At 59.8% G+C, this 27,005-nt stretch overlaps 2 protein-coding genes and 1 long non-coding RNA gene across 8 annotated transcripts in view; 2 read left to right on the top strand and 1 right to left on the bottom strand.

The window, feature by feature from the left end:
- The first annotated feature begins 1,843 nt into the window (after positions 1-1,843).
- LOC138687224 (uncharacterized) lies at positions 1,844-8,751 on the top strand. Of its 2 annotated transcripts, XR_011326464.1 has the most exons (4): positions 1,844-2,263; positions 5,167-5,302; positions 6,821-6,909; positions 8,317-8,751. It is a non-coding gene; the product is annotated as an uncharacterized lncRNA (long non-coding RNA). The 2 variants fall into 2 exon arrangements; XR_011326463.1 differs by lacking the exon at positions 1,844-2,263 and having other exon boundaries at positions 2,297-5,302.
- A 2,230-nt stretch (positions 8,752-10,981) lies between these two features.
- On the top strand, positions 10,982-18,335 carry GINS2 (GINS complex subunit 2). Of its 4 annotated transcripts, none has more exons than XR_011326462.1 (8): positions 10,982-11,186; positions 12,186-12,300; positions 13,188-13,287; positions 14,362-14,488; positions 14,873-14,999; positions 16,411-16,503; positions 17,504-17,596; positions 18,014-18,335. XR_011326462.1 is itself a non-coding variant. In XM_069793325.1 (5 exons), the coding sequence occupies exons 1-5, from the start codon at positions 11,097-11,099 to the stop codon at positions 14,996-14,998; spliced, it is 558 nt and encodes a 185-aa protein (XP_069649426.1). In that variant the 5' UTR covers positions 10,988-11,096; the 3' UTR covers positions 14,999-15,733. The 4 variants fall into 4 exon arrangements, 1 of the variants encoding a protein (XP_069649426.1); XR_011326461.1 differs by having other exon boundaries at positions 17,968-18,335; XR_011326460.1 differs by having other exon boundaries at positions 17,504-18,335.
- The window catches only part of GSE1 (Gse1 coiled-coil protein), a 102,529-nt gene continuing 93,405 nt past the window's right edge, over positions 17,882-27,005 (bottom strand). Inside the window, exons 5-17 of one of the 2 annotated variants that reach the window (XM_069793323.1) lie at positions 26,474-26,655; positions 26,116-26,313; positions 25,666-25,857; positions 25,221-25,543; positions 24,393-24,717; positions 22,404-22,984; positions 21,635-21,747; positions 21,154-21,424; positions 20,879-21,001; positions 20,369-20,740; positions 19,658-19,933; positions 19,128-19,231; positions 17,882-18,839 (exon numbers count right to left, since the gene is read on the bottom strand). In XM_069793323.1, the coding sequence (XP_069649424.1) occupies positions 18,705-18,839; positions 19,128-19,231; positions 19,658-19,933; positions 20,369-20,740; positions 20,879-21,001; positions 21,154-21,424; positions 21,635-21,747; positions 22,404-22,984; positions 24,393-24,717; positions 25,221-25,543; positions 25,666-25,857; positions 26,116-26,313; positions 26,474-26,655 (3,195 nt within the window). In that variant the 3' untranslated portion in view covers positions 17,882-18,704. The remainder of the gene's footprint in view (positions 18,840-19,127; positions 19,232-19,657; positions 19,934-20,368; positions 20,741-20,878; positions 21,002-21,153; positions 21,425-21,634; positions 21,748-22,403; positions 22,985-24,392; positions 24,718-25,220; positions 25,544-25,665; positions 25,858-26,115; positions 26,314-26,473; positions 26,656-27,005) is intronic. The other variant, XM_069793324.1, reaches the window with a different exon arrangement.

Genomic DNA, 27,005 nt, shown 5'->3' with positions numbered 1-27,005 from the left:
CTGAGTGGGAGGATGCACACTACTCTTTGCTGGATCCACGTGAGTACTAACTGTGAATCCTTTAGTCACAAGGGGAGAAGGAAGAGCTTTAAGTATGCATTGCTTCAAGTGCCCATTCAGTTTGAAATTAAGGATCAGAGTGAGCCGAGACCCAGACAGCCACCAGGCACGGCCCCAGGTGTACCACCAGCTGATGGCCCAGGGCACTTCCAGCTGTGGTCAAAAACTCCATGTGAGACAAGGGGAGTCAAAAGAATCTCAGTAGACATAATAAAGGGGGGTGAAAGATGATGTTTAGATGTACAGATCCAGCTTGAGAAAGCCAGAAGGAAGCAGAGAGTCTGGGGGACCTGTAGGCATTATTTTCACCAAGAAGTGAGACCACCCTAAAATTGCTTGGAGAATCAGCAGCTGGTTGGGGCTAGATGCACATTGGGAATGGTCTCTACTCCTCCTGGCTTATGCAGTGTCATGAGTGAGAAGAGCAGATGGGTGGCAAGAGCCAAGGGGTGTCTTTGATCAGCTGCTCATGCACACAAGTGAGATACCCGTTCCCAGGGAACATGCTGGTGCCATGGTCTCTCTGAGCTCATCACTGCGTGTATACATGAGGACTTTGGGTTGTTTTTGTTCTTCATTCAGCAAGTGAAGCAGTCTGCCACTGGAGTTTTTCCCCCTTCCCTCCTCCCATCTGCCGGCTGAGCCGCTCATGGGATGTTCCCTAGCCTATGTCAGCGTGAAAACGAGCAAAGACCGGCCGCGTAACCTGTTTCAGCTCATTAGAGCTGACGTGGGTGAGGGAAGCAGACGAGCAGTTCAGCTGGCAGGATGGAGGAGCCGCAACCTCCTCGCCTGGCACAGCTGGAGCCGGGGGCAGACAGATGTGCAGAGCCCAGCCCCACTCTGCACGGCGCTGCAGAGATGCACCGTGAGAGATGACCCCCCTGCCCCCAAGAATTTCTTATCTAAGCGGCAGAGATGCACACCGAGGAGAGGTGACAGTGACAGATGCAGGAAGCAAACCCAGGTCTCTTTGCTCCCTGGCTAGAGGCCTAATCGCTTGCACTCTGCTGCTGCTGCTATTTGTAAAATGTCTCAAGATGCTCGGGTGGAGGGCATTACCGATACGGAAAGAGCTCGCGAATGCTAATGGAGGAGGCTGTTAGTGGGGTGGACTTGCGGTTGACTGCAGCTTGGAAAATGGCCTCAAGGGGAAATGCGCTCAGCATGCATTTGTGAGCTGTGCTTCTAGTTCGTGATTTAGTTCGGCTCCTGGAGCGGAGCTGGGTCGCCCACCCTTGCCCATAGGAGCTGTAGTGAGCTGGTCCGGATCAGGCAGACTGGGCTGGGCGAGCTGCTTTCTTCCCATCCTGCCCGGGCTCCGTTACTCCCAACTTGAGTTAAACATCTCAATGCATCGTACTGCTGCGCTGCAAACTCCTCCTTTGCTTTACCCATTGCCCTGCGACCAGTCTTCCCGCAGCAGGCAGCGATTTCACTGCTGAAGTATCCACTGAGGACTTTATCGATTTTTTTTTTTTTTTTTAACTGTCACTTTTAGACCACATTTTCACCCAGCCTTCTCATCCAAAAGTACACCCTAGCAGCTTATTTCCCTTTGGTTTTCAGCCGTCGCCCTGTGAAAGGCGGCAGATGCGGATTGGGAGAGGACGGAGGCAGGTTGCTGGTGAGGCTTTCCAATAACGGGACCGCACGAAAGGCGAAAGCGGTCCGTGCTCCTGCGTGGCTGCGCGGTGAGCTTGGCGCTTTGCAACCTGCCGGAGCTGTGATGAGGCAGACAGGGAACAACGCTGCTCTTAAAGATACCCGGTAGGTGGGCTGGGGGTAACGGGTAACTCCTTGAGTGCTTCCAGGCAGCGCCGCACCGGCTGCAGCGTGGCAGCACTTTAGCTGGATGCGGGCAGGACCGGTGCCAGGCATGTCCCGGTCTGCGCAGCATCAACCCACGAGGGCCAAGAGAAACAATGCAGCCCTTCCTAGAAATGCGCTCTGGAGCTTAAAAGATGGACCTAATTGAAAAAATGTATTGAAGTTGTACCAGGGGATAAAAGGGAAAAGCTGGGCTGAGATTAACCTGGAGCTCAGTCGAGCCGAGAAGCACAGCAGCCGCGGCCAGGTCCCTAAGCCAATTCCCAGCCACGGCCTCCCAGCCGCCCACTGAATCCATGCCCGGCAGGGAGGTGGTTTGCTCTGGATGCAGGTCTGGCAGGAGAGCCCGGCACGCTCTGGTTTTGTGCTTCAGGTACGTGCTCGCTTTCCGCTTTGCTTCCTCCCTGACCTGCCACAGCAGCTCCTGGCTTGCTCGTGAGAGCTGCTGCCACAGCCCGGTGGATTTTCTCCGGGGGTATTTTCTGCCTGCACGGTTCCTGCCGGTTGTTTGGTCTGCCGGTCCTGCCAAGAGCCTGTGCTTGGGGAATGCTGGAACTGCTCCAGTTTCCCCGGAGCCTGCATCTTCAGCTGCCTCCTCGTGACATCCTCCTCCCTTCCCACGCCTGGCATCCCCTCCGGGTACTGCTCGCCTGCCCTGGATGGCTGCGAGCCTCCCCCGGCGTGGGGTTCCGGGGCTGGGAGCGTTTCTTTTCCTCTCCCAGCACCTCCAGCTTCAGCAAGTCCCATGCGATGGCCCTGCTCCCCCTTTCTAGGGCAATTTCTGAGCCAGGCTGGGACCGGTCCTTTCCCCTGCACAGGTCAGAAAAGACCTGGAGCAGGCAGCCTCCTCGCTCCGTTAGCACGGAACCAGGGTGACGTGTCCCCTGCGTTAGCAGATCCTGGGACGCCGTGACCCAGAAAGCTGCTTCCCCTCCCTCTTTTCTAAAACAAGCCCAGCTGGTGTTTGCAGGAGCAACTCCTTCGAAGGGAGCCAGCAGAGCAGCCCTCTCCGGGCTCTGCTCCACCAGGCTCTCATCCGACGCTATTCTTGTGGCTGGTGTTTGCAAAATACATCCCCCTCCCTGTGGTTCCTGTGGCATCTGGGAAGCCGTGAGCTCGCCCTGCCCGTCCCCTTCCAGCGAAGTTATGAGGCCGCTCTCCATCCTCGCCCCCTCAGCGGTCCTTCAGCCACCTCTGCCTTCCTCCGCACCAGGGCAGGATGGGGCCGGTGGGTTGGGGAGTGCTGAGCCTGGGGAGAGGAACAGCCCAGCTGCCGAAGAGCCATGGCCAGAACTGGAAACCAGTTCACTGGCCACATCAAAGGACCGCCCAGGATGGTTGCCTGGGCTGGAGGGACGAGCCTTCACCCGGGAGAGGTCTCTGACCCACCAAGGAAGCTTTGTGAGCCCATCCTCTTCCTCCCCCTGGCCATCTGGCTCTTGCTGGGGTTTGGCCAGTTGCCCTGACGCGATGCTCGGCAAGTCACAGCCCCAAGCATCGGGAGCTCCTGGGAGGGATGCGGACCAGAGACGAGGCTGCGTGGGGGGGTGGTCTCACAGTGCCCCTGGAAACCTGCCCAAGGGTGTTTTTGCTTCCCAGGCTGTGGGGAGGAGAGGAAGGGGTGTGCAATGCTGTGTTTGTTCCTATCGGGTGTCACCACACCAGCTGGAGCAGTGCTGCAGCCCGCAGAGCTAACCACAGTTATTTTAGCAGGCTGATGTTTATGTTTACCTCCCTGCCTCAGCAAGGCATTGCTTTTGGTTGCTTACAGTTTTAGCAATGGACTGCTGCTCCAGACCAAGCTGATTCCAGCCTTCTTGGGTTTGGGGCCGTTTGTTCTCACCCAACAGCAGCAAACAGGTAGTTTTGGAGAAAGGCGTCAAAATAGCTAATGTGGAGGGGGAATTCCTGCCGCTCAGACTGGATTTGTGCTGCAGCATCAGGGCTGCCGGTGAGGGGTCCCTGGTCCCATGGGATGCAGCGTGCACTGAGGTTAGGAGAGGATCCGGAAAAACCAGGCTTGCCAGGCCCTGGCTCAGACCTTGTCCTCTAGCTCTTGGACTTTGCAGCGGAACAGGCAAAAAACCCACATGAATTGGTTAATTTGTCTGTTTTTCTGGGGCAAAACTGGAGCCACAGGTTGCAAACGTCTGCCCTGGCCTCTGTGTCCAGGAGCGGTGCCTGCAGCTGGGGCTGCAGCCTTTCCCCTGTGCCATCTGCCCGGCTCTTGAGCTTGAAGCTTTGCGATAACTCAGTTATTTGATAAATCAGAGGAGCCAGATGGGGAAGGAATCAGCCCTTTCCATATGTGTGATTTTCACCAAACATGGCAGGACCAGGCCAGCAGAAACTGGAGCAAAACCACCCGTTTCCCCTCCCTGCTCCCCTTTATGCCCATCCCAGCAAGGCTTGGTATCGTGTGCGGGGCTCTGATCTCGCCAGAGACCTCCCAAGCGCCTGGGATCAGTTTGCTCCGATCTCCAGGCGAAGTTCAAAGCTTTCCCTTCGTTCCTGCCTGCAGCCACGGGGTGTTTAATGCGCAGCTGGCATTCCCTGCACGCCGGCGCCCTGGATGTGAACTGCTGCTTTTCAGCTCTGTCTGAAAAGGAGCCGTCTTGGGGCCTCGCCTCTTAATTGTGGAGGAGGTGAACATGAAAAAGCCTCTGGCTGCTTTTAAGGCAGGCAAAGGCGGCTGCTCCGGAGGCAGAGCCTTCGCCCAGGCATCCTCACAGCGGGGTGGTACCCGACCCAGAGCTCTCATCCTGGGGGTGGTGAGAAACCCTCTGCCTGGTGCTGTTCCTGGTTTTGGGCTGGCGGGTCAGACAGGAGCGGGGAAAAACCCTTTCTGGAAGCTGGAGGTGGTGAAGATGCTCACAGAGGCTGGGAGCATCGCTGCTCTCTAGACATCAGGACCTCAGGGATGCCAGAGTCTTGCCAGAGCTGGGTGTGGGACCTGCATACCAAACTGGTACTGGCCTTTCTAGGCACTTGGTAGCCCCTCTGACTGCTTGTAGGGATGCTCGGTGGTCCAGGGGCTTCAGCTGCAGGCGAGAGACACTCCTGCTCTTCCCTCTCTCAGCACCGGGCTGGATTGTGCAGCGGGGTGAGAGTAAAGCGGCATTTCCTCATCACCCAAGGGCTTTGCTGGGCTTGGATGGGGCTGGAGGGGGGGATGGATGGGAGGAGCCGGGACTCCACTAACCTGATTAACCAGGTTAGAAACCAACCTTGCAAAAACCCAAACCGCCTCGCTGCAACCTCCTCCCGCCCTCCCAGGGCACGGCTGGTCCTGAGTGGGAACTCCCCACCCAGCCTCGCACCCCCACTCCCCCTCCTGCATCCGAGAGCGGCCGAGCACGGTGTGGAGGTGGGATGCAACGGCGGGCATCGTGCCTCCAGCTCCTAGGACCGGGTAAGTATCATCCCCTCGGAGCACCACAGCCAGCTTCGGCCCCACTCGCCCTCCCCGGCACATCCCCAGCCCCACACGCCGGCTGAGCATCCCCCCCCCGCGCCGCCGCTCTAGTGACGCTTGCGATGAGCGTCTGGGAGTTTTTGGAGCGTGAATTTGTCGGGAATGCAAACGCTTCTTTGGCCTGGTGCCGGCAGAGGAGCAAAGTTGAAGCCCCGGAACCAACCACCAGAAATCCTCTGCCGAAACGCCGAGGGGATGGGGGATTTCTCTACCCAAGCGTCAATCCCGGTGCCGCAAGCAAGCGCTTGTGTTTGGCCGTGGTAGGGATGCAGGGCAGGGAGGGGGCTGCTGTGTCCTGCAAGGGCTTGGCCACGGGGGTCCGGTTTCTTAGCGGAGACCCCCCCGCTGTGCCGTGGGGCTGGGTGTCCCCAGCACTACCCTTCTCCAGCCTCGAGAGGCTGGTGTGGCTTTGCGGTGCGAGCCACCAGCAGGTGCCAAAAAAACAGAGAGCTTGCCTCAAAACAGTTTTCTTGATATTTGGGTAGCCAGCATGATAGCTGCAAAGTGGGGGTCCGGGGAGGGGGGGCTCTGCTCGCAGCCCTGGCGCGGCTTCCCGACCGCAAGGTTGTCATGGCTCGGGGTGCTTGCGGGGACTTGATAAGAAATGCAGAATTAAAACCAGTGATGGCAAGTTCCCACTTCCCCTTGCCAGCTGCTGCCGGCCCACCCTGGGGCTGCTTGGAAAGGTGGAGTAAAGCCATGGTGGAGGTCGGGCAGTGGGAGCAGAGGGTTTGCTTGGCTCTCTGCGGGCCTCGGAGCTTGGAAGAGCCAAAAGGAGTCACTGACCCTCATCCCAATAAGCTTTTCCCAGCAGCTGTAGGCAGGAGGGATGCAGATTTCCCACTATAAGGGATTTTTGCCCAGAATAATTTTCAGCTGATTAAAAAAGCGATGTCCCACGTGGGCCTTCATCCACCAGAAAGCCCTCAGGGGGTCGGGGATGCCCAAACGGAACAGGACCACGCGCTCTCCAGCAGCGCATCCCCGGCTGCTCCGGCTCAGCCCCGAGGAAGGCAGCCCCGGGTGCGATGCTGCAGCCGAGCATCCCTCTTATTTCCTGCGCGTGGGCTCGGGGTTTTCTCTGAAAGCACCGGTCGCCTTCATAAACAACAACCTGAGTCCTCCTGCTCGCAACATCTTCACCCAGAAACATTTGCAGCACCGGCCCCAGGAGCAGATGAGCCGGGGTGAGATACCCCCACCTGGCAACAGGCTCCTTCTCCCCCCCAAAAAAAAGTTCCTCCTAAAACTCCGCAGCCGAGATTGAGTCACTAAAGCGCTGTGACATCACCAGCGGTTTTTGCTACCGAGCAGCCGTGCTTCCTGTTATGCCCGGGCGCCTATAGAGATACACGTATATATACGCACGCATAGGTGTGCGCTTTTATTGAGCAATTGAGTTCGCTCTCCTTCCTCCCAGCGTCGCTTCCCACAACCCTCGCCTCTCTTCTGCAGCACCAGCGGCGAGGACCAGCGGCGGGGCTGGGGACCTGGATCCCGCTAAGAGGATGAAAACATGGGGCTCAAGTTATCCTGCCTGAAAGGTAGGTTTGGGTGGGTGTTGGGGTCTCTCCCGCTCTGTGAAGGCATCTGGGGGATGGTTGTACATGGAGGAGCTTTAGGCATTTCTGCTGTGGGCAGGACTGGTGTGGTTTGGCAACCTGGTGGCATTTAAGCAAGTCCCACGGGTGACCTGTTGTTCATGCATCACCCCAGAGCTGAAGGGTCCGGTCCTGGGCTTGCTCCTGCATCCTTTGCTCTGGAGCATCCCTAAGCTGATGGCATCCCTCTAGAAATCAGGTGGGGTTTCCTTAGAGGTGGGGAAAAGCCAGCACGGATGGGATGCTTGGGGAACGGATGAGATGCTCCTGGCTGACCCTGAGCATCCTTCATCCTTCATTGCTCTGCTTCCCCCCAGGGATATTCCAACCCAGGAATTTCCCCCTAGCTTTAATTTTCTTAATGGAGTTAGGCTGGGGATGGCGGCAGTGATGTCTGCAGAGAGAGGAAAGCGGGAGCTTTTAATGCTCCTGGCCTCGCCACACTGGGTGAGCAGGGCGAAGGCTGGATATTGCGTCTCCCATTAGCTCTGCGTCCCAGTGCTGACCCCTGAGCAGCTCATATTAATCATCCTTGGGGTCGTTAGGGATGGGAGCTAACGAGCATCCCTCTCTAAGATGCAAAGCTGCTTCTTCCCTGGCTTTTCCCAAGCCCAAACCCTATGTGAGATGCTGGCTGTGACAGGCATGGCTTCGGATGCGTGATCCAAAAATGAGCTCTGCGCCCATGTGCCCACTCCCTGTGTCGGGGATATTGCAGGTGGGGCTGGCAGTGTGGGGTCTAGAAGATTTGGGGGTCCCACAGACACCCCCAGCCCAACATGGTGTGACTGAGGAGGGGAAACTGAGGCAGTCAGGGAGTCCCCATCCTGCCCCAAATCCAGGACAGAGCCCCAAAATATCCCTCCACCCCTCCGATGAGCTTGGAGTCTGCAATGAAATAAAAGACCCACCCCCTCTTCCAGCTCCCTTATGTAAGGCAGGGCTTTATCCTTAATTAAAAAGAGATTAAAAATATCAGTGTCTGTCCCCTCCGGGCATTTTCCTGCTTGGGAAGAACTGAAACCTCCCTGGCTGCTGCCTGTGCCGCGCGGGGCTTTTCTCCTGATTAAAAAAGCAGATTAAAGCGATTTGCTCCCCGGGCAGGCAGCTGGGGGGGAGGGGGGGTGCTGTGGTATTCGCCTCTGTCGGACACCCCAAAATCCAGGGTGGGAAGGAGGTGCGAGGCTGCATCTGGCTGCTGGAGGGGGTGGCTGCGGATTCTCTAGTGGCTTGTAAGGGGTTGAGCTGGACATGGGGGTCCGGAGGAGGGCAGGGAGGAGGGGGATGCTGCAGCCCCATGCCTGATCTGCTCCCCACACACACACTTTGGTCCCCCCCCCATTTTTGCAGGCTTGAAGACGTGCGTGAGCAGCGGGAACGGCAACGACAGGACCCCGGCGGCCTCCCCAGGCGAGAAGAACCTGCATGTGCCCTCCATCATCGTCACGCCGCCCACGCCCACGGGGACCATGCTGTCCCGCGAGACCCGGCGGGTGGGGGGGCCACCGCCGTGCAGCCAGTGCTGAGCACGGGGACCGGGGAGGGGGAATCCATCCCCACTCCACCGGGATGGAGCCACAGCCGCCGGGATGCAAACTGGCCGGATCCAGCACCCCAGGAGCTCCCCAGGGACACGCGGGGCACCCATCACACGGGTGGGTTTGGACACCGGTGACTGTTTTTTCTCTTTTTTCCTAAAAGCACCGGGGAGGGGGTGGCATCGTGCGGCATCTCCCCAGTGAATAAAACCCCTGGGGCTCTGCACCCCCCCAGGTTTGGCACCCACCGCCTCCTTTGGGCTGTGTTGGTGGAGCGGCGGGTGGGCTGTCCCCCCAAAAAAACCACCCCTGTCACCACCACCCTGAAGCTGACTTCGTGCCGATGGGTGGTCGAAATTGGGGTACACCCCACCAGCCCCCACCTCTCTGCCCAGATTGAAGAAACCGGTTGCAAACGGCACCGGCAAAAATGAACTCGGCGTCACCCGCAAATCGCCCTCGTGGCCCCGCCGGATCGGCCGCATCCCGGGGAAAGGAGCCGGGGGCGATGATGCTTCCCGGGGAGCGGCGGCACCAGGCGCCGGCGGGAGAGGCGGGAGTGTGAAAGCAGATGGAAATTTAATTTTTTAATGACAGCAGCAGATGGCAAAAGACACGCAAGTGGAGTCGCAGCGTGGCGGAGCCATTTATAGAGCGCCCGGCGGAGCTGCGGCACGTGCCGGCGGCACCACGGGGGCTGCTCGGTTAACGGATCGGGGGGGGTGGGATCCTGCAGCCCCCGGTAGGGGTTGGTCAGGGGGGTCCCCGAGGCTTGGCCCCCCCCTATCCCAGCCTAGGGGCACTCATGGGGCAATCCTCACCCCAAGGGTCGGGGTCGCTCCCGTGGGTGCCCCGGGGCTGAGCCCGAGGAGGTTGGGGAGGGAGATTGGGGAGACCTGGCATCTTTGGGGGGGTCTCTGTTTCCATGGTGACCCGCAAGCTGGGCTGCAGCCCCCCCAGAGCGGCGGGTACCGGCGGCTTCGGCCCCTCGGCTGGGCTGAACGTGAGCGGGAAGAGGGAGGGATGGAAGGAGGGATGATGCGGTGCGTGGAGAAACGGCAAGAGGAGGGCTGGTTGCTGCTTTAAGGCACGGATGAGTGGATAGAAGATGGCTGGATGGGTGGGGGGGTGGATGAAGGTGTGGATGGACGGGTGGAAGGGTGGATGGAGGCATGGATGGGTCGCTGGATGGGGGGGGGTGGATGGATGGATGTGTGGATGAATGGAGGGAGGGATGGGGGCACGGATGGGTGAGTGGATGGGTGGGCAGGTGAGTGGATGAATGGAGATGTGGATGGACAGACGGACAGACAGGTGGGTAGATGGATGGATGGGGGCACGGATGGGTGGGTGGATGGGTGGATGGATGGATGGACAGGTGGGTAGATGGGTGAGTGAAGGCATGGATGGATGGATGGATGGACAAATGGACAGGTGGGTAGATGGGTGGATGGATGGATGGACAGGTGGGTAGATGGGTGAGTGAAGGCATGGATGGATGGATGGATGGACAAATGGACAGGTGGGTAGATGGATGGATGGGGGCACGGATGGGTGGGTGGATGGATGGATGGACATGCGGACAGGTGGGTGGATGAGTGGATGGATGGACGGATGGACAGATGGACGGATGGACGGGTGGGTAGATGGATGGATGGACAGGTGGGTGGATGGATGGATGGACAGATGGACAGGTGGGTGGATGGATGGATGGACGGATGGACAGGTGGGTGGGTGGATGGATGGACAGACGGACCCGTGGGTAGCTGGATGGATGGGGGCACAGACGCGTGCGTGGATGGATGGAGGCAGGGATGGGTCGCTGGACGGGTGGATGATGGCGTGGACGGGTGGGTGGTGGGTGGCTGCACAGGGACAACAACCGGACTGACGGGCGGACAGACGGACAGACGGACGGCTGCCGCTGCTCCGCGCGCAGGAAGGAGGCTGCGCAGGCGGCCCTGGGCAGGGGCAGCGGCCCACTCATCCCTCTGCGGTCCGGGCCGCCCCAGGGTACCCCAAGCTCGGGGCAGACCCGGTGACACCCACCCCCCCCACCCTCCCAAGGCACCCACGGCCGCGGGCACCCCACGCCCGTCCCCGCGGGGCGCTGCTCCTCCCGGCCGCCAGGGGGCGGCAGAAGCGGGTGAGGGCGGCGTTGCTGCCTTCCCCGCGGCGCCCCGGCAACAAGTGTGCTGAGCGCTGATTGGGCGAGCGCTTCTCCGGGAGCGGCGGGATTGGTCCCTTCGCGACAGACTCAGACCTCCCCCCCGGCGGGCCCGGCCCCGGGGCTGGAGCCGGAGAGCGGCGGGAGTGGGATAGCCAATCAGAAAGGGGTGCGACGTGATAACCAATGGCCGATCAGCGCCGTCCGTGAGAAACCAATCAGCGTGCTCCGAACTGCGCCAGACCCCGCCCGCAGGCGGAGGCCGCGAAAACGCGCCCGGCGGCGGGAAGCGGGACGCTGTGGGCGGGGCCTCGGCGCCGCGCAGCCAATAAGCAGGGTGGGCGCGCGGCGGGCCCGATCCCGATTCCGCTTCCGGTTCGGTCCCGGTGCCGGTCCGGGCCCCCCCCCTCGTCATCGCCGCCGCCATGGAGCCGGCCGAGGCGGAGTTCTTGGCCGAGAAGGAGCTGGTGACGATCGTGCCCAACTTCAGCCTCGACCGGATTCACCTCATCGGGGTGGGCGGGGCCGGGGGGTGGGGACAGGCCTTGGGGGGCCGTGGAGGGGGGGGGGTCAGGGACGGGGGGCTTATGGGCAGGCCTTGGGGGCAGGAGGGGTTGGGATGGAGGGGCAGGAGCTGGGGAGATTGGGGGACAGGGGTTGGGAGGACTGGGGAGGGGGTTGAGGGGACTGGGGAGGGGGTTGAGGGGACTGGGAAGGGGTTTGAGGAGACTGGGAAGGGGTTTGAGGGGACTGGGGGGGGGGCTGAGGGGACTGGGGGGGGGATTGAGGGGACCTGGGGGCGGGGGGGCTGGGGCGTTTGGAGACAGGGAGAGGGGATGGGGGGGGTCATGGGGAAGGAGCCTGGGGTGGCATGGGGATGGTGGGATGAAGGGATTGGGGGGACAAGCGGGGAGGAGAAGGGGGGAGCGGGTTGGGAGAGGAGGCAGGGCAGCCCCCCCAGGAGGTTTGGGAGGGGGCAGTGCTGTCCTGTGTGTCTGTGTCCCCCGTCCCCCCTCCATCTCTGGTGCTTTTGCAGTGAGTGGTGCAGCCCCCAGCACTTGAGCCTTGGCTGAGGGCTGGGGGGGGGCGGTGACGGGCTGCCCTGGGTGCCGAGCCCCCAGGTCTGGCAGCGGGTGTCAGGATCTGCTGCGGTGGTGGTGTGAGCTGTGCTCCGCTGCTGCCTGCCTCTGAAAGCACCTTGGCTTGAGCCCGGGGGGGCTGCGTTTCCAGGAGAGATGTAATTTCTGGCTATAACTTCTGTGAAATGCTTTGAAATAGAAAATGCACTGGAAACGTTAGTTATTACTTCTCAAGGGAGAGGAGGAAAAGTCTGAGAGAAAGAATTATGGGCAGTGAGAGGAGGAAATTCAGATGCTATTTGACTCAGGCTTTTCAAAATCCCCTGGAAAAAAACTCATGCACTCTAGAGATGGCTGAGGCCAAATTAGCAGACGAGTTCTGCGGTGTCCAAGCCCTCACTGCTGCCTTACTCTTGCCTTCAATTCGTCTTCCAGGGAGATCTGGGTCCTTTCAATCCTGGCTTGCCAGTGGAGGTGCCTGTCTGGTTGGCCATTAATCTGAAGCAGAGGCAGAAGTGTCGGCTGATTCCTCCAGAATGGATGGACGTTGGTAAGGATGGCAGCTTTGGCCCTGGGCTTCAGTGGGTGCAGCGGAAGCATGAAATTAAAAAAATTCTCAGTTTTCACCATTAATGGGAAGCTTAATTCAACAAACACAGAGTACCTCTGAGAGAAGGATCAAATGTTCCACCACTGGAATTCTTTATATTTACGGGAGATGTAATCTTCCCAGTTAAGCCAGGTATTGAACTTCTGTTCTTCTGGTGAGGAGGAAGGGTTAGATTGAATCCCCAGCTCTGACACCATCAGCAGTGATCGCTGGTCTTTCTGAGCAGCACTTGCATCTCTCACAAGCCTTGTTCAGAAAGAGCTTTCAGGACCTCAGATGACACTCTGTGAGGCGGGAGACCTTGGAGAGCATATATGTATGTTAATCACCGGTTCATGGTTCATTCACTCCATGAAATCATTTTCCTTGAGGGCATCGGAAATGGGAGGTCGTCTCACTCTCTAAAAAGTGAGAATTGTGGCACCCTCCCTTTTGTCATCTCAAGGGAAACTGAGAAGGAGAAGAAATAAACGCTAATGGAGCTGCAGTAAGAGGGAGACCTGCACCAAGCATTTCTGCTTTATTCATTCAAGGGCACAAATGCTAATTAGCACAAGTGCTTTGTGGGATCACGACAGGCGATCAGTTTTGGGGATGAAGCTGGTGTAGTTCCAGCCTCCTGGCATGGTGCGCTAAGCGCGGCTTCGATGTCCCTGTCAGCATCCTTGTGTGCTTCGTTACAGAAGCCTTTTTCTGCCCACATGTTGATTCATGGTTGGACATAGAGTTGGTCCTACAGAAATAGCACGTGGGTTTTCCTGGGGGTAAAAATGTGCCTGGAACATTGAAGGTCAGGCAATGACTGACCATTCCTGGTTGTATTTTAGAAAAACTGGAGGAAATCCGGGACCAGGAACGTAAAGAGGACACCTTCACTCCGATGCCCAGTCCCTATTATATGGAACTCACAAAGCTGCTGTTAAACTAGTAAGTAGGAAATGTATTGTAACAGTTTCCGCCCGAGTACATGCTTGCATAGACAATTTTTCAAGCTTTCGTTGGCAGCAACCCCAGAGGGCGGTGGGAAAGTGAGAGTTAATGGAGGTTTATTTCACAGCGTGCCAAGATCTCGTTGCAGCAGTTTTCTCATGGTAACTTCGCATTTCAGTAACTTGGGGATTGCTTGTTCTGTGGCCTGATAATTGGGGCTGTGCCGCTTTATTGAGCGGCAGCTAAGCGTAGAGGCCTTGAGGATCGGCAACACGTTCCATGGCTGCAATCTGTTCAGCAGCCTAAACCCTCCAGGCTTCTTCCTTGGCTCTCCTTCAGGAGGAAAACTCCTCTTTCCTCAGCCTGAGAAGCAGGAGACCAGGGATATTCTGAGTCTGAACTCCTGCCTGCTGAGGCATTTCACTTGTAAAATGTGCTGGCTGGTATTTTTCTCAGCGCAGGCTCTTCTGACTTTAAGCCCTCGATTACGGTGGGGTGGTCATTTAAGCACTGGCTTTTCCTCTGGAGATGACGCTCTTGGCGTGCGGCTCCTTCCCTCACGCTAGAATAACCCTGACAGCTCTGTCCATGTGAATTGATCTGATCTCTTGAGGTCCTTATGGCAGCGCTGAATTGGCTTAATGGGAGGATGTGGCACAAATCGTACAGTCCTTTCAACTTAATACTCCCTGATAGAGCCACAAGAGCACAGAGCTGGGGCTCTAATCGCAGCCGAGTCCTTTCAATTCCCTGGCTGCCTGTGACTTTGGCCGGGTTATTGGCCCTCTGTGTACCTTGTACCAGCTGGGCAATTAAAGAGCAGAAGGATTCTAGTGAGAACCAGATGCTGCATCAGAGCTGAGCATTCCTGGGTAAATAAACTATCCCAGAAATCCCAGCAGCAGAAGTACCAGGCTGGATTTTAATGTTGAGTTGCACGTTTTTTCCTCTATAGCAAACTGCTCTGCTTATGCCTCAGAGGGCTGAAGAACTGCCAACATTACTTATACGCCGGTGACATAACGTACGAGTCCCTCGCAGCCTGTTCTGATCCTCTCTCTCCTCCTCTAGCGCCTCAGACAACATCCCCAAAGCCGATGAGATTCGAACACTGGTGAAGGATACCTGGGACACCCGGATAGCCAAGCTGCGGCTGTCTGCGGACAGCTTTGTCAGGCAGCAGGAGGCTCACGCCAAGGTGCGTCGGGGACGCGCAGGGAGAGGTTTGCCAGCTCTGTGCTGGGAGGATTCCAGATGCCGTGCGATTGTGTGGGCTTGTGACTGATGAGAGCTGCTCGTGAAAATGCTGGTTGGGGCATGTTTTTCCTGGGTTGTGGGTACGTCAGTTGGGAACTAAAGCCATATGCTGAAACCTCGCTTTATGGGCTGGTTGCAGCTCCCCGTGCCTTATGGAAATAGTGCTCTCGTTGCTCCTGTGCTTCTCTTGACCGGGGGTGGCAGCTGGGCCAGTCCCTTGGGGTGTCACTGAAGGAAAAGCGTGGGCTGCAGAGCTGCTTTCTGAGTTCCTCATCCTCCGCTGTGACAGAGCTGTTTCCCCAGATTCTGTTATTTTGTCTTTTAGCTGGATAACTTAACCTTGATGGAGATCAACACGATCGGGACTTTCCTTACTCAAGCCTTAGATCACATGTACAAGCTCCGGACTAACCTTCAGCCTGGCGAGAGTGCCCACTCTCAGGATTTCTGAGGTACTAGCCAGGCCAACCTTCAAACCTCCCAGGAGAGGGCACTGGAAGAGAGAGCAGGCTCCGCTCCTCACCCTTGGACCTTCATCTGGCCAGCCTCCACCTCCCTGCACAGTTCTCCCCTCAGCTGCGTTCAACCCCTCCTCGGCAGCAGCTGCGCGCAGGCAGGGGTTCCCCTTCCACGCAGGCAGGGGAGAGAGAGCAGGCAGCCTCACAGCCGGATGGGAATTGCTCCGGAGCTGCCGGCGGCACGGGAGCATCCCCACACGGTAGCTCCTACGTGTTCCCTCTGTGCAGAGGTGGGCCTCTCGCTTGGGTTCAGAGATCTGCTTGGTGCAGGTGGTGGCTTGCCAGCGCTAGGCTGCTGTCTAATGATGTCAGGCGGATCTCTCCGCCCTGGAGAGTGTGGGTGTACTTCATAGAGGGAACTTCTGAGGGCAGCACAGGCCACACACTGGCTTGAAAGCAATAAATTTCTAGGCGGTGCTTCGCCATGAATTTTCTCAACGCCTTGAAAAGGGGGAAGATGTGCCGGCAATGAGAGGTGTCTGCTACTCTGCTGGGGAGATCAGCTGGGAAGCAGATCCATCTGCTCTTTGGAGAAGGACAAAAGAAAACGGTTTTCCCTCTCCAAAGCTGGGCTGTCTTGTAATATCATACGTCTTGTTTTTTTTTTTTTCTTAATCTGAAAATGTGTGTATAAAAAAATAATAATAAAAAAAAATAATTGCAGCTGAGTGAACGGCATCAAATTAGTCCCCGTGTTCCATCGCACGCTGTGCGTCAAGCATACATGGGTTAAACAATGCTCGGAAAAACCCGCAGCTTTCCTCCTTTGGCTCCGGCCCCGTTTCCCTGCGGCAGACCGACAGGCAAGGGCAGGATCCTCGCTGGCGTGGGGCTGCATTGATGGCAGATGTAATTATTATGGGCGAGGGGGAAATGCCGGCTTGAACCCAACGGTGGCAAGCCGCGAGCGGTGCCCTTCCCCGAGCATCTGGGCCAGCCTCTGCGCTGCTCCTGCCTGCCATCTGTGCCCTGCCTGCCTCGGCCGCTTCCCCCAGCGCTGCCCGCAGGCAGCTGCGGTCGGCTGCGAGCAAAGGGCTCTGACAAGGTGACGATGGCAGGAGCTGCCCTCGGCGAGGCTGGGGGATGCTCGGAGCAGGGCTGCTTTCCCATCGCCGGTGGGGGAGAAAGAATTCTTTGCCGTCATTGTGGAAGAGTTTATTTTTTTTTGGATGTTTTCAGAAATTACAGCCATATATTCATAAATACCTAATTACTACATTCAACAAATAATATATTACATTACAATTAATTCAAACAAGTACACTTAGAACATGTTTAGGTTTGTTGGTTTGTTGTTTTTTTTTATCTCCTTTTGGGGGTTTTTTTGTTTTGTTTTCTTTCACAGCATCTGAACTGCCCCCAGCAGGCTCTGCCTTGCCTTTCCCTCCTTGCAGCCCTCCCAGGCTCTGGCGCAGCTGCTCGAGTGATTCTGCATGGGGTACGTACAAACAGACATGACCGCTCGCCATGGCCCCGGGGGGAATAATTCTGCGAAATTGGTCCAAAAAACGTGATTGTGGGCTGGTGAGGGGGGAAAGTCTCAGTATAGGAGCTGCTACGAAGCGAGGCTACATCCCAGTCAGGCTCCTGCCCACAGCCTCGTCGCGGCACGCAGCCTCATCGCGGCACGGTGGCGGCAAGGGATAAATTGCTGATGATTTTCCATCCCTGGCTTCTTCTCCCCCCCCACCCCGCCCCAGCACATGGGAAGGGAAAAAGCGAGTCGAGCAGCAAGCGTATTTTGCCGTGTTAAAATTCATTGTGAAGCCTGGAGTTGGCAGCGGCTAGGCCAGAGGCTGGCGATGCAATTGGGGATTTAAAAAAGATTAAACTAATTTCTGTCACAAGGGCATTTTGCTTTTTAATCTTGCACAGCTTTTTTTTGGTGAAGCCAATGGGAGACCGGGGAGTGTGGGGGGGGGGAGGAGTAGGGGGGGGTTAATGCTTTCTTTGCGAGTGCAACAAGGGAATTTAAAGCAGAAAGCAGAGGTCACCTTTTCTCGTAGACATGAGCTTGTCTCGTGGTGAATTTAAAAAATTAATAAATAATTTAAAAATTTTAAAAAAAAAAAGCCTCCCCAGGGAGTTGGGGCACGCGATGATTGGAAAGTGGCTAAAAACAGCACCATGTGGTGCCAAGCCTGAACCTGCCACCCCAACCCGGCGCTGCCGGCAGCGAGCCACAGGCAGCTCCTGCCCGCCGGCGGGCACAAGGCACGGGCAGGGAGAACTCGACCCGGCTTGTCCCCGTGGTGCCACCAACCCCATGCCAAGCCGCGGACCCCACGGGCAAACCCTGGCTCCCTCTGCCCAAACTGCCTTAGCGCCGCTCTGATTGTCTCGGTATTTTGGGGGGGAATAAGGACACCCCAATGCCACCCATCCCCCAAACCCTCCAGCCCTCTCGGCGCAACTGCTCTGTATTTTTAATTTGGCAGATGGAGCCCGCGCAAGGCTGAGAAACCACCCAGCGACACCTACAACAACTGCCCAGAGGGACCAGAAAAAGACCCAGAAACCAAAGAAAAAGGGTAAAAAAAACCAACCCCAAGCCACAGGAGGTTGAGGGCAGTGGAAGGGCTCAGCTCCGGGTTCCCGAGGGATCGGCAGTGGGACAGCACCTGCCCCGCTGGAAAAGGGGATTTATTTTTTCCTGTTTTTAAATTCTTTTAAAACACTTCAGTATCTTTTCTGTCCTGACCAGCAGCAGTACAAACACTAAAAGCGAGTTAATCCTTTTGCCAAAAAAGAAAGAAAATAAAAAGGGGAGGGAGGGGGGGAAGGAAAAAAAAAAGAAAAAAAAAAGCAGAAACATATTAAAAAAAAAGGCAAGCTTTTTATAACAATAATTAAAGTAATAAAAACATACAAAACTTTTTTTTTTTTTAATATATATACACAGTACAAGGCTGAAGCACCTTTTTTTGACTTTTGAATTGCAAAACCAGGGTGACTAGCTCTGACAAGGTAACCCCGCCGGGGCCCACTGCCGGCGCGTGTTTCATGCCCCTTCCCCGCCAAACAGGAACAAAAAGGTACCTTCAACCAGTTTATTGACTTTATTGTTTTATAGCGAAGTGCATTTCCAGTGGAAAGCCCCGGGGTGGGGGGGGGAGGCTCCCGGTGCTGTGCCGGGGAGTGGGGGGGATCGGCGGCTGCTGGCCAGCCGTCCCGCACCTGGCCCCACAGGGCTCCTCCGGCCTTAGTGTTGTCGGTGGAGTCTTTAATTGTAATTTAATTAAAAAAAAAAAACAAAAAACCAAAAAAAAACCCAAAAATGAGAGCTATAAAGTGTGGGTGGGTGGAGGGGGGGGGGGGCCGCAGCACCCTGTCCCCAGGGAGGAGAGCCCGAGCCGGGCTGGCGGTTGCTTGCAGAGGGCCAGCGGCGCGGGAGGGGACGGGATGGGGTCTGCTCGCCGTCGGGTGGGCTCCCGGCTCCCGTGCTCCTTTGCTTCATGCATGGCACATTCTCCGTGATTTTTTTTTTGTTTGTTTGTTTCGTTTTGTTTTTTTGTTTTTTGTTTTTTTTAAATTTTATTTTTTTTAGCTTCAAACCTCCCAGTGAAAAATATTAAATATTCAAGGTAATAAAATAGATTATTATTTCTAGACTATATGTTCGGCCTAGCCCAAGGAGCGTCACCTGGGATACCCCTTGAAATAACCCCTAGACCACTGCATTGCAGGCAAGGCAAGGCACTTCCGCAGGTGATCCAGCTCGGCTTGCAGGCGCTCGCGCTCCGAGACCATCTTCTGCTTCTGGGTCCTTAATTCCTGCAAGCAGTGAAGGTGAGAAGACACAGTCAGGGCAGGCGACGGGCAGCCTCCGGGCCAGGGCTGCGGGGATGGGATCCCTTGTGGGATGCTGGGCTCGCCTGGATGCTCCACGGGGTGGGATGTGGGGTGCCTGGGTGGGAGGCACTGATGGGAATGGGGTATTGCAGGGGATGGGGAATTGCAGGGAATGGGGTATTGCAGGGGAAGGGGCACTGCTAGGTGGATGGGTGTGCTCCGGGAGGACTTGGGTGCCTCGCAGAAGCCGGGTGCCGCGGCCCCACTCACCGCCATGCTGTGCGAAAGCTGCTCTGCCGTCAGGCTCAGGCTGTAGTGCTGGGCTTCCAGCCGCCGGCACTGGGTCTGCAGCACTTGGCGCTCCAGGTTTTGTTCTGCAAATCCCAAAGGAGAGAGAGGGTGAGCGTCGGCTCCGTGCACGGCACAGGACCATGCCCGAACACCGCGGTGCCGTCGCCGAGGATGCCAGCCCCGCACGAGGCTCTGTCCAGCCAGCGGCGATTGCCTCCAGTGTCCCAGAGCATCCCCGGCCCCTGCACTGCCCGTGGGGAACCGCCAGGTCCCACGGGGGAGGATGCTGGGCAGCTGTGAATACATGAATTTTTCACATATACATCATTTTTCACCAGCGCCTGTTGCTTTTGTGTTGCTCCTGCAGTGCTGGAGAGCCTCAAGCACCTCCCCATCCCAGCCCAGTGGGAGCCGGAGACGCCTGGTTGAGGCATGGGGTGGTTTCACTCAGGGAAACTGAGGCACAAAGTGAGGGTTTACCCTCCCTGCCCCTCCCCCCCATCCTCTACCTTCTATATGTTCCTGGTAAGCTTCAAAAATTGCCTCGATCCCTTGCCACTTGGGCCTGGGGTACTCTTCCTCCTCTTCCTCCTCCTCCTCCTCCTCTTCCTCAGAGGCCGAGTCGTGGGGCAGCGGGGGCAGCACCCGGTGGGGCAGCGGCCCCTCGGCCGTGCCGTTGTGCGGTGGGGCAGCCAGGCGGCTGGACGCCTGCAGCTCGGGGATGTTGTAGTGGATGGAGGTGTCGAGCTTGTGGTTCTGCTCCGCCGTCAACGCCGCCGTCCCCCCTGCGGGAACCAAGCGTCAGCCCCCTGCCCGCCCCCCCCATATCCCCCACCTGCTCCCCACATCGCCCACCCCACTGCTGCCCTCCCTGAGGCTGCATCGAGAAAGATGCTCCCCTCAAGGTATTAATTTCCTCCTCCCCAGGCCCTTTTTGGGGGGCTACAGCATCTTCTGGGGGTTTTCATCACCCCTGCGCACTGGAGTAACTTCATTTTCCTTGCTTAATGAGTTTGGGGGGAATGGAGCCATATTATCCCAGAACCTTATATTTATCTTCATCGATGAGCTTCTGGGATGTTCCAGCAACGAGGTGGTCAGTAGATTTTGCGCCCTTGGTGGTGCTGAACCCCAGTGGGGGGACGAAGGGGTCTCCCACCCCACAGGGATGTTACGCCCCCCCATGGTACCCAGCCTGCTCCCCACATCCCTGCCCTTACCTTTGTGCTTCTGCAATGCCTTCTGGGTGGACTGCAGCACCGACTCGTGGAACTGATGGGCGAACTCCTCGGCGATGAAGGGCTCCCAAGGCTTGCTCTTGCCGTTCATGCTGTGGGACAGCGGCACCGGGATGTCCTTGGGAAGGGGACCCCTGACGTAGCTGAGGATGCTGAGTGCCTTCTTCCCGGGATGCCCATCGCTCAGCCGGGGCTTCTCTGCCAGCGCGGTGGCCGATTCCTTAGCCCTCGGTAGCTCCTGGGGTCTCAGCTGGTCTAACCTGCTGGGCTCCACCGTCTTCTGCACCTCCGGCACGGAGACAGCGATGCCCACGGGTTTATCCGGATCCAGTGGGAGCGGCGGCACCAGCGGCTCTTTGGGCAGAGGAAGAGCAGAGTCGGCTGCCGGCAGGGCTCCGTGTCCCCCCCCCAAGGCAAAACCGTGCCCCCCGCATCGTGCCAGGCAGGGGATGCTCCCGAGCCGAGAGCCGGGGAAGGATCAGGGATGCTTACCGATGGCAGGGCCACTGGGGCTGTCCCGTGGGGAGCTCTTCACCACCACGGCGGCCGGCGTGGTCTTCTGCTTCATGGCCTGGAGCATCTCTACCAGCTTCTCCTTGTCTGCGGCATGGGAAGCTGAGGTTTAGTGTAGCCTCTGCTCAGCAGAGCAAGCTCACGGCCCCAGGCGGGACCGTCCCCCCCAGCCCCACGGCACCCCCCAAACCAGTGAGCGGGGACCCCCTGAGCCAGAGCTGACCCCGAGCGTGCACGGACCATGGCTGTTTTACCTTTCCTCTTCTCGGCGCTGATGTGCGTGAGGTTGAAGATGGTGAGGAAGCGCTTCTTCTCCTCGAAGTTGGGGCTGTTGTTCATCTCGTCGGGGCTGTAGCGGGTGGAGAGCGGGAGGCGCGGGGAGGGCGTGCGGCGCTTGTTCTGCACCGTCGGCGGCGAGGGGCTCCTCTCCCGCAGCATCCGCCGGCGTTTGCGCCGCTTCTGGCTCAGCAATTCCTCCTTCTGTTGCTGCGTGGTGAGGCCGAAGAGCTGCAGGAACTCCAGCTTCTGGGGCACCGAGGGGGAGAGCAGAGCAGGGTCACCCCCAGACCGGTCCCCATCCTCATCCTCATCTCCATCCCCATCCCTGACCCGCTGGTGCCTCTGCAGCCGACTGGGAACGGTGGCTGCACCGCGGCACTGGGAGCTGGTGGCCGAGGAGGGGCTGCTCCCCTGGGGGACAAGGGGGGGACAGGGGACAGCGAGTGCCAGCTGTACCTCGGAGGACGTGTCCAGCTTCAGCGGGGGCTGCTCAGCCACACAGCGGAGATGGGCCCGCACCTCCTCCTCGTCACTGTCGTCGCAGGAGTCGTCCAGGTCGTAATAGTAACCTGGGGATGGGGAGAGGCTGGCGTGAGACTGGGGAGACGGCGGAGACCCCAGGGAACTGCTGGGAAACCTGCTGGGACCCTCCTCGGGACGGGGATGCAGCAGGGTGCTGGTGCAGCAAGGTGGGATGCTGGTGGGGGTCCAACGTGGGTCCCAGGGGGGCGAGGGGTGTAACCCAAAAGAGCCCCGTCCCCCGCTCTGCCAGCTGTGGGACCCTGGAGGGCATTGCCCACCGCTGCGTGGCTCAGCATCACTTTGGGATGGGTGGCAGGGGCTCAACAGGCGGGTTAAAGGGGCACGGCCGGTGGGGAGGCTGTGGCCGAGGCCCCCTCATCCCTGCTGGAGGGGAGATGGCACCGCTTGTGCCCCCCCCCCCACCAAGCACTCCGTCTCCTCCTCACCGCTGTTCTTATCCCCACTCGCGCAGTCCCATTAATATTTAAAGCCCGCTTATTAGCCTCAGCTCATCATTTATTAATTGGGCATGTCTAGAGCGGAGGATTTACGGAGCCGCTTGGCTTGTGGGAGCATTTGCATCGCGGGCTGCTGGCATCCCCAGGAGACCCACCAGCCGCCCCCGCCACCGCCAAATCCCGGTGCCGGTGCGGCAGTGGCGGGGGGGGGTGTTCCTCGGCGCGGTGCAAACCCGGCGTCTCACCTTTTTCGCGGGCTTCCCTCCGCCGGCGCTCCTCCAGGTCAAGTTTGCTGACCAGCCTGCGATGCTGCTGCACAAACTCGTCGTAGATGTACATGGGGTCCTGGGCGCGGGGAGGGGGGGGCCGGTAGGGCGAGCTGGGCTTGGTGGCCTCGACGAAGGGGGCGGCTGGGGGTCTTTGCTGGCTTAGGATGCTCTGCGTGGATTTTTCCAGCTCAGCTAGGAAGGGAGCGTGGGTGAAGCCCCCGTGCTCCGGGGCGCCGGGCTCCCGTGCTGGGGGATATTTCTCCAGAGCATCCCTCTTCCTCGCCCCCTCCTCCAGCTTCTCGGGGCAGAAGACCCTCTCCACCTTCACCAGCGGGATGCCCTGACGGCTGGGCTCGAAGGGGGCCGGGTGGCCGTGGAGGGCATGGGGCTCGGGGAGGCGCCGGGGGGGCTCGGGGGGGCTCTCCATCAGCGAGACGGGGTTCCAGAGGGACGTGGTGACGGGGTGGTGCTGGGGCTTGGGGGAGATGAGCGGCGGGGGTCCGCCGAAGTGCTGCCCTGGCTCCCGGCCACTTGGCTCGTGGCGGCTCGATCCCGACCTGTGGGGAGAGGAGAGGACCAGAGAGGTGAGGAGCTGGCACCGCTGCCTGGAGAGCCAGCCGCACCCCGGTACCGGGCCGCTTTTGGGGGAGAAACACGCTGGTTAGAGCCACATGGAGGGGTTTATGCACATGGGGCTGCCACGCTCGTCCCCTCCTGTGCCACCACCCCGAGGGATGGAGGGGCAGAGTTAAGGCTGCTCCCGGGCAGGTTGAGCAGGGATGTGGCTGCATCCCCGGGGTGCCGAGCAGGGGACCCCAGGCTCAACCCTGCGCCCCCCCACTGCTGCCCACCATGGGGACAGCAGAGCCCATCGGTCCTGGCACATCCCTGCTCTCCCCGCAGCAAGGGCAAGCACCCCGGTGCAACCCTCCTCCGACAGCCGGGGCCGGAGCCAGCCCGTTAGCGGGATAAATATTTCATGCGCCCAAGCTGTGCATTTAACGCTTTTCTGCTCCAGCGCCCCGGACCTCCATGCACGGAGCAACGAGTTCAGCTCAGCGACGCCATCCGCCGCCCCGGCACCGTGTCACCACCGGCGGCAAAGCATCGCCTGCCCTGCCGGGGATCGGTGCCTTTCCCTCCACACTGGATGCGGGCAGCTCCAGGATGGGGAGGAGAATGAGGATGGAGTATCCCCCGGTTGCAGGTGGTTCGGGGTGACCTTGCTGTCTCCTCTCCGGTTTGGGGTGGGAGGAGGGGATGGGGAAAAAGAGGCTGCGGCGGGCACTCGCCTTTGTGCCGCCCCGCGATCCGCTCCTTATTATCCTCGATGAGCCGCGCTAATCCCCTGGATACCCAAAAATAACAAAGGGAGCTGGCGGCAGAGCCGGCTGGATGAGCCCGCGCTGCTTAAGCACTCAGTGATGGGGGTGAGCAAGCCCCTGTCAATCAGGGGATGCAGGCACGCTCCTCTGCACCCCCCCCAGCCCCCAAAAATCGCCCAGGTTCAGGGCAGGTGCCCCCCCTTTCCCCAAAACGGGACATCCATTCGCCTGGGTCCGCTTGCACGGCGGGGAGCCGCAATTAGCGGTGCCGGGTGCCTGGGCAGCACCTGGCCGCTCGCCGCTGGCCCCCGGCCACCTCCCGGGCTCGTCGCCTGCCGCCGCGCAGATGTCGGGCACCGGCGAAGCCCGGCGCTGCCAGCGCAGCCGGCCTGGCTGGCACCGCGTGACGGGGACCTGCTGGCGCCGGCCGATCACGGCGGGATGTGCAAGGAGCGAGGGGCAAGGCTATGGGATGACGGCTACCTAATGGCTGGGGGGGCGACAGAACCAGCTAACGGGGCCAGCACAGCCGTGGGGTGACGGAGGGGGAGAAAAAATCCTATAGAGATTACAGCAGGGATGGCCGCGATGTGGGAAAATGCAAATAGGTTTTAGGGAGCGGGGCTGGCAGCATCCCTACCTGGGATGCTCCGGCCGATGGTCCGGCTCGGGCTGGCTCGGGGTGCGCCCCATGTCAAGGTGCTGCTCCAGCACTTGTTGCCGAAATTCCGAGACTTGGGATTGCCGATCTTCCTTCTCCTGGCGCAGCCGGCGCTGCCGGGCCAGCCACTTCTCCTCCTCGTTGGTGCGGTGGATGAGCAGCGCCGTGGCCGCGCTGCTCCCCGGCAGCGGGAACACGTTGTGGTTGGGGATGAGGCTGGGTACGGGGTGGTGGGAGGCCGGCGGCTGGTGCAGCGGGTGCTGGATGGGCTTTGGCGTCGGCAGCACCGAGTCCTTGAGCTTCTCTGGGTTGGAAAAGGGGTGCCGGAGAGTTAGGGCATGGAAAGGGGGGGGGGGCTACCTGTGGCCAACTGTTGGCCATCGGGGTATTTTGGGGTGCTCAAGGCCCCCCCACCGAGCATCCCCGCAGGTGGGAGGCACCCGGAGCTGTGGGGGAGCCGCCAGCCAGAGCCCGGCGCTCCCCTGCCCGCAGGGCACGAGGGGTCTGCCCGCTCGGTGCCAGCCCAGCTGCCAGGCGTGCCGCGGCACCGGGCGCGTTGCCGCCCCGGACCGAAGTCAGATGGCACAGGCACCGTGCCGCCTCTCCGAGAGCCGCGGCAGCTGGGCTTTTGGCAAAAAAGCGAGCTGGCAGCCGGGAGAGCCCGGCTCCATCCATCTCCAGCCACCTCCCGGGGCCACCGACCCCCTCAGCTTTGCCATCTGGAGGGGAAAAGGGGAGCGTGGCAAGCTGCGCCGAAGGCGGCGGGCCCCCCCCCCCAGGACCCAGTGTCACCTGTGGGGACGTTACCTGCTCTGCTGGGCGCCAGCGGCTCCACCGGCTTGCCCCGCTCCTCGGCCGGGTGCCCCCGCAGCCCATGCAGCTCGGCCACGGGGAGGAAGGGCCCCTCCATGGCTTTCACCATGCTCAGCTCCTTCTCCCGGGCGCGCTCCCGCTGCCTCTCCAGCTCCCGTTCCCGCTCCTTCTCCCGCTCGCGCTCCAGCTCCTTCTCGCGTTCCCGCTCCCGTTCGCGCTCCTTCTCCCGCTCCCGGTCGGCTTCTCGCTCCCGCTCCTTCTCCCGCTCGCGCTCACGCTCTCGCTCCCTCTGCCGCAGCTCCTCGTCCATTTGCAGCCTGCAAAGAAAAGCCGAAAAAAAAACCACCACCCCCCAAACAACCCCCAGGTGCCTGTTAGCATCCCCTGCCGGGGTGCCCTGTCTTTCCCCCCCCGTCCCCGGCCATCGTCCCCCCCGTACCTCTCGGCGGCGAGGCTGGAGATGCGCTCGGACTGCAGGGCGGAGAGGGAGGAGTGCGAGAGCTCGGGGGGGTACCGTACCCCCGAAAGATGCAGGTGCATGGCCGAGGGGTGCAGGGGCGGCAGCGAGCCCGGCGCCGGCAGCGGGTAGAAGGGGGACCGCAGCGCCGACAGGCAGTACGACTCGTCCATCCTGGGGAGACGGGGATGCTCAGCGGAGGAAAGAAACCCCCAATTTCCCTCCCTGACCTCCCGGGAGTGATCCCAGGCTGGACAGGGGCTGCCTTCTGCTGGGAGAGGGGTTCGGAGACACACCCCCCCCCCAAAATGCCCTCAGGGCAGCCCAACCGTCCTCCCCGGCTCAGGCTCCAACCTCCGCAGCCCCCAAGGCTCGTCCTCCAGCTACTGGCATCCCCCAGGGACCCCCAGGTCCGAGCGTGGCGATGCCCACCTGAAGGCAGGGTGCGGGAAGGGGTGATGCGTCAGGTAGCTGGGGTGGTAGTAAGCGGCGGCGGCGGCCGGATCCAGTCCGAGGGGCGGCAGGGAGGACATGCGGAGGTCCTCGGCGGTGTGGTAGGGACGAAAACTGCGCAGGTAATCCTCGGTGACGGCGCTGGGAGGCACCACGTGGTGGACCGGCCGCTGCAGGCTGGGGAAGCGGGGAGATGGTCACCATCCCACCCTGTCCCCCCTAAGGAGATGTCACCTCACCCCAGGATGCTCAGTGGGACCAGAGCTCACAGGGGACGCCTGCATCCTGAGAGACCCCCCCCTCCCCACCCCGCTCCATCCATTGCCGCCGGACTCACTTGAGAGGCGGGAAGCGGGAGTCCTGGACCACGGAGCTGTGGGGCAGCCCGAAGGAGTAGGGAGTCCCCAGGAGGTGGGAGGGGACGGCGGGGCCCCCTGCTTTCTCCTGGGCGAGGGGGGGCTCCGAAATCAGGCGCTCGCGGCCGCCGCTGCTGCTGCTTCCTCGTGACCCTGCTTCTTGCTGGAAGGCAAAGAGGGAGAAAACGCCGAGCTGGGCGTTAGGGGGGTGGCAGGGACCCCGTGAGGGAATGGAGGTGGGGGGGGTCCCTGCTGTGTCCCCACCCCAAGACCCTCGGTGGATCTCCACCATGCCCATGGGGTCGCCGGCTGGTACCGGTACCCAGGGGAGGATGCATCCACCGGAGCATCCTCCCGCATCCAGGCTGTTGAAGGGTGGGCTGGAGGGGCTTGAGGGTCCAAGGGGAGGTACACCGGGGGGGGCACTGGTGGGAGAGGGGGTGCCGAAGCCGGGGCAGCGCTGACAGCAGGACACACGTTACCTGCCTGGAGATTTACGGGCCGCTTTGTTCT

This window comes from Haliaeetus albicilla, chromosome 10, assembly GCF_947461875.1.
Source record: "Haliaeetus albicilla chromosome 10, bHalAlb1.1, whole genome shotgun sequence".
In the NCBI taxonomy this organism is placed as follows: domain Eukaryota; kingdom Metazoa; phylum Chordata; class Aves; order Accipitriformes; family Accipitridae; genus Haliaeetus; species Haliaeetus albicilla.
The sequence above is the reverse complement of the archived record's forward strand: the minus strand, read 5'-3'. Positions and strand labels throughout refer to the sequence as shown.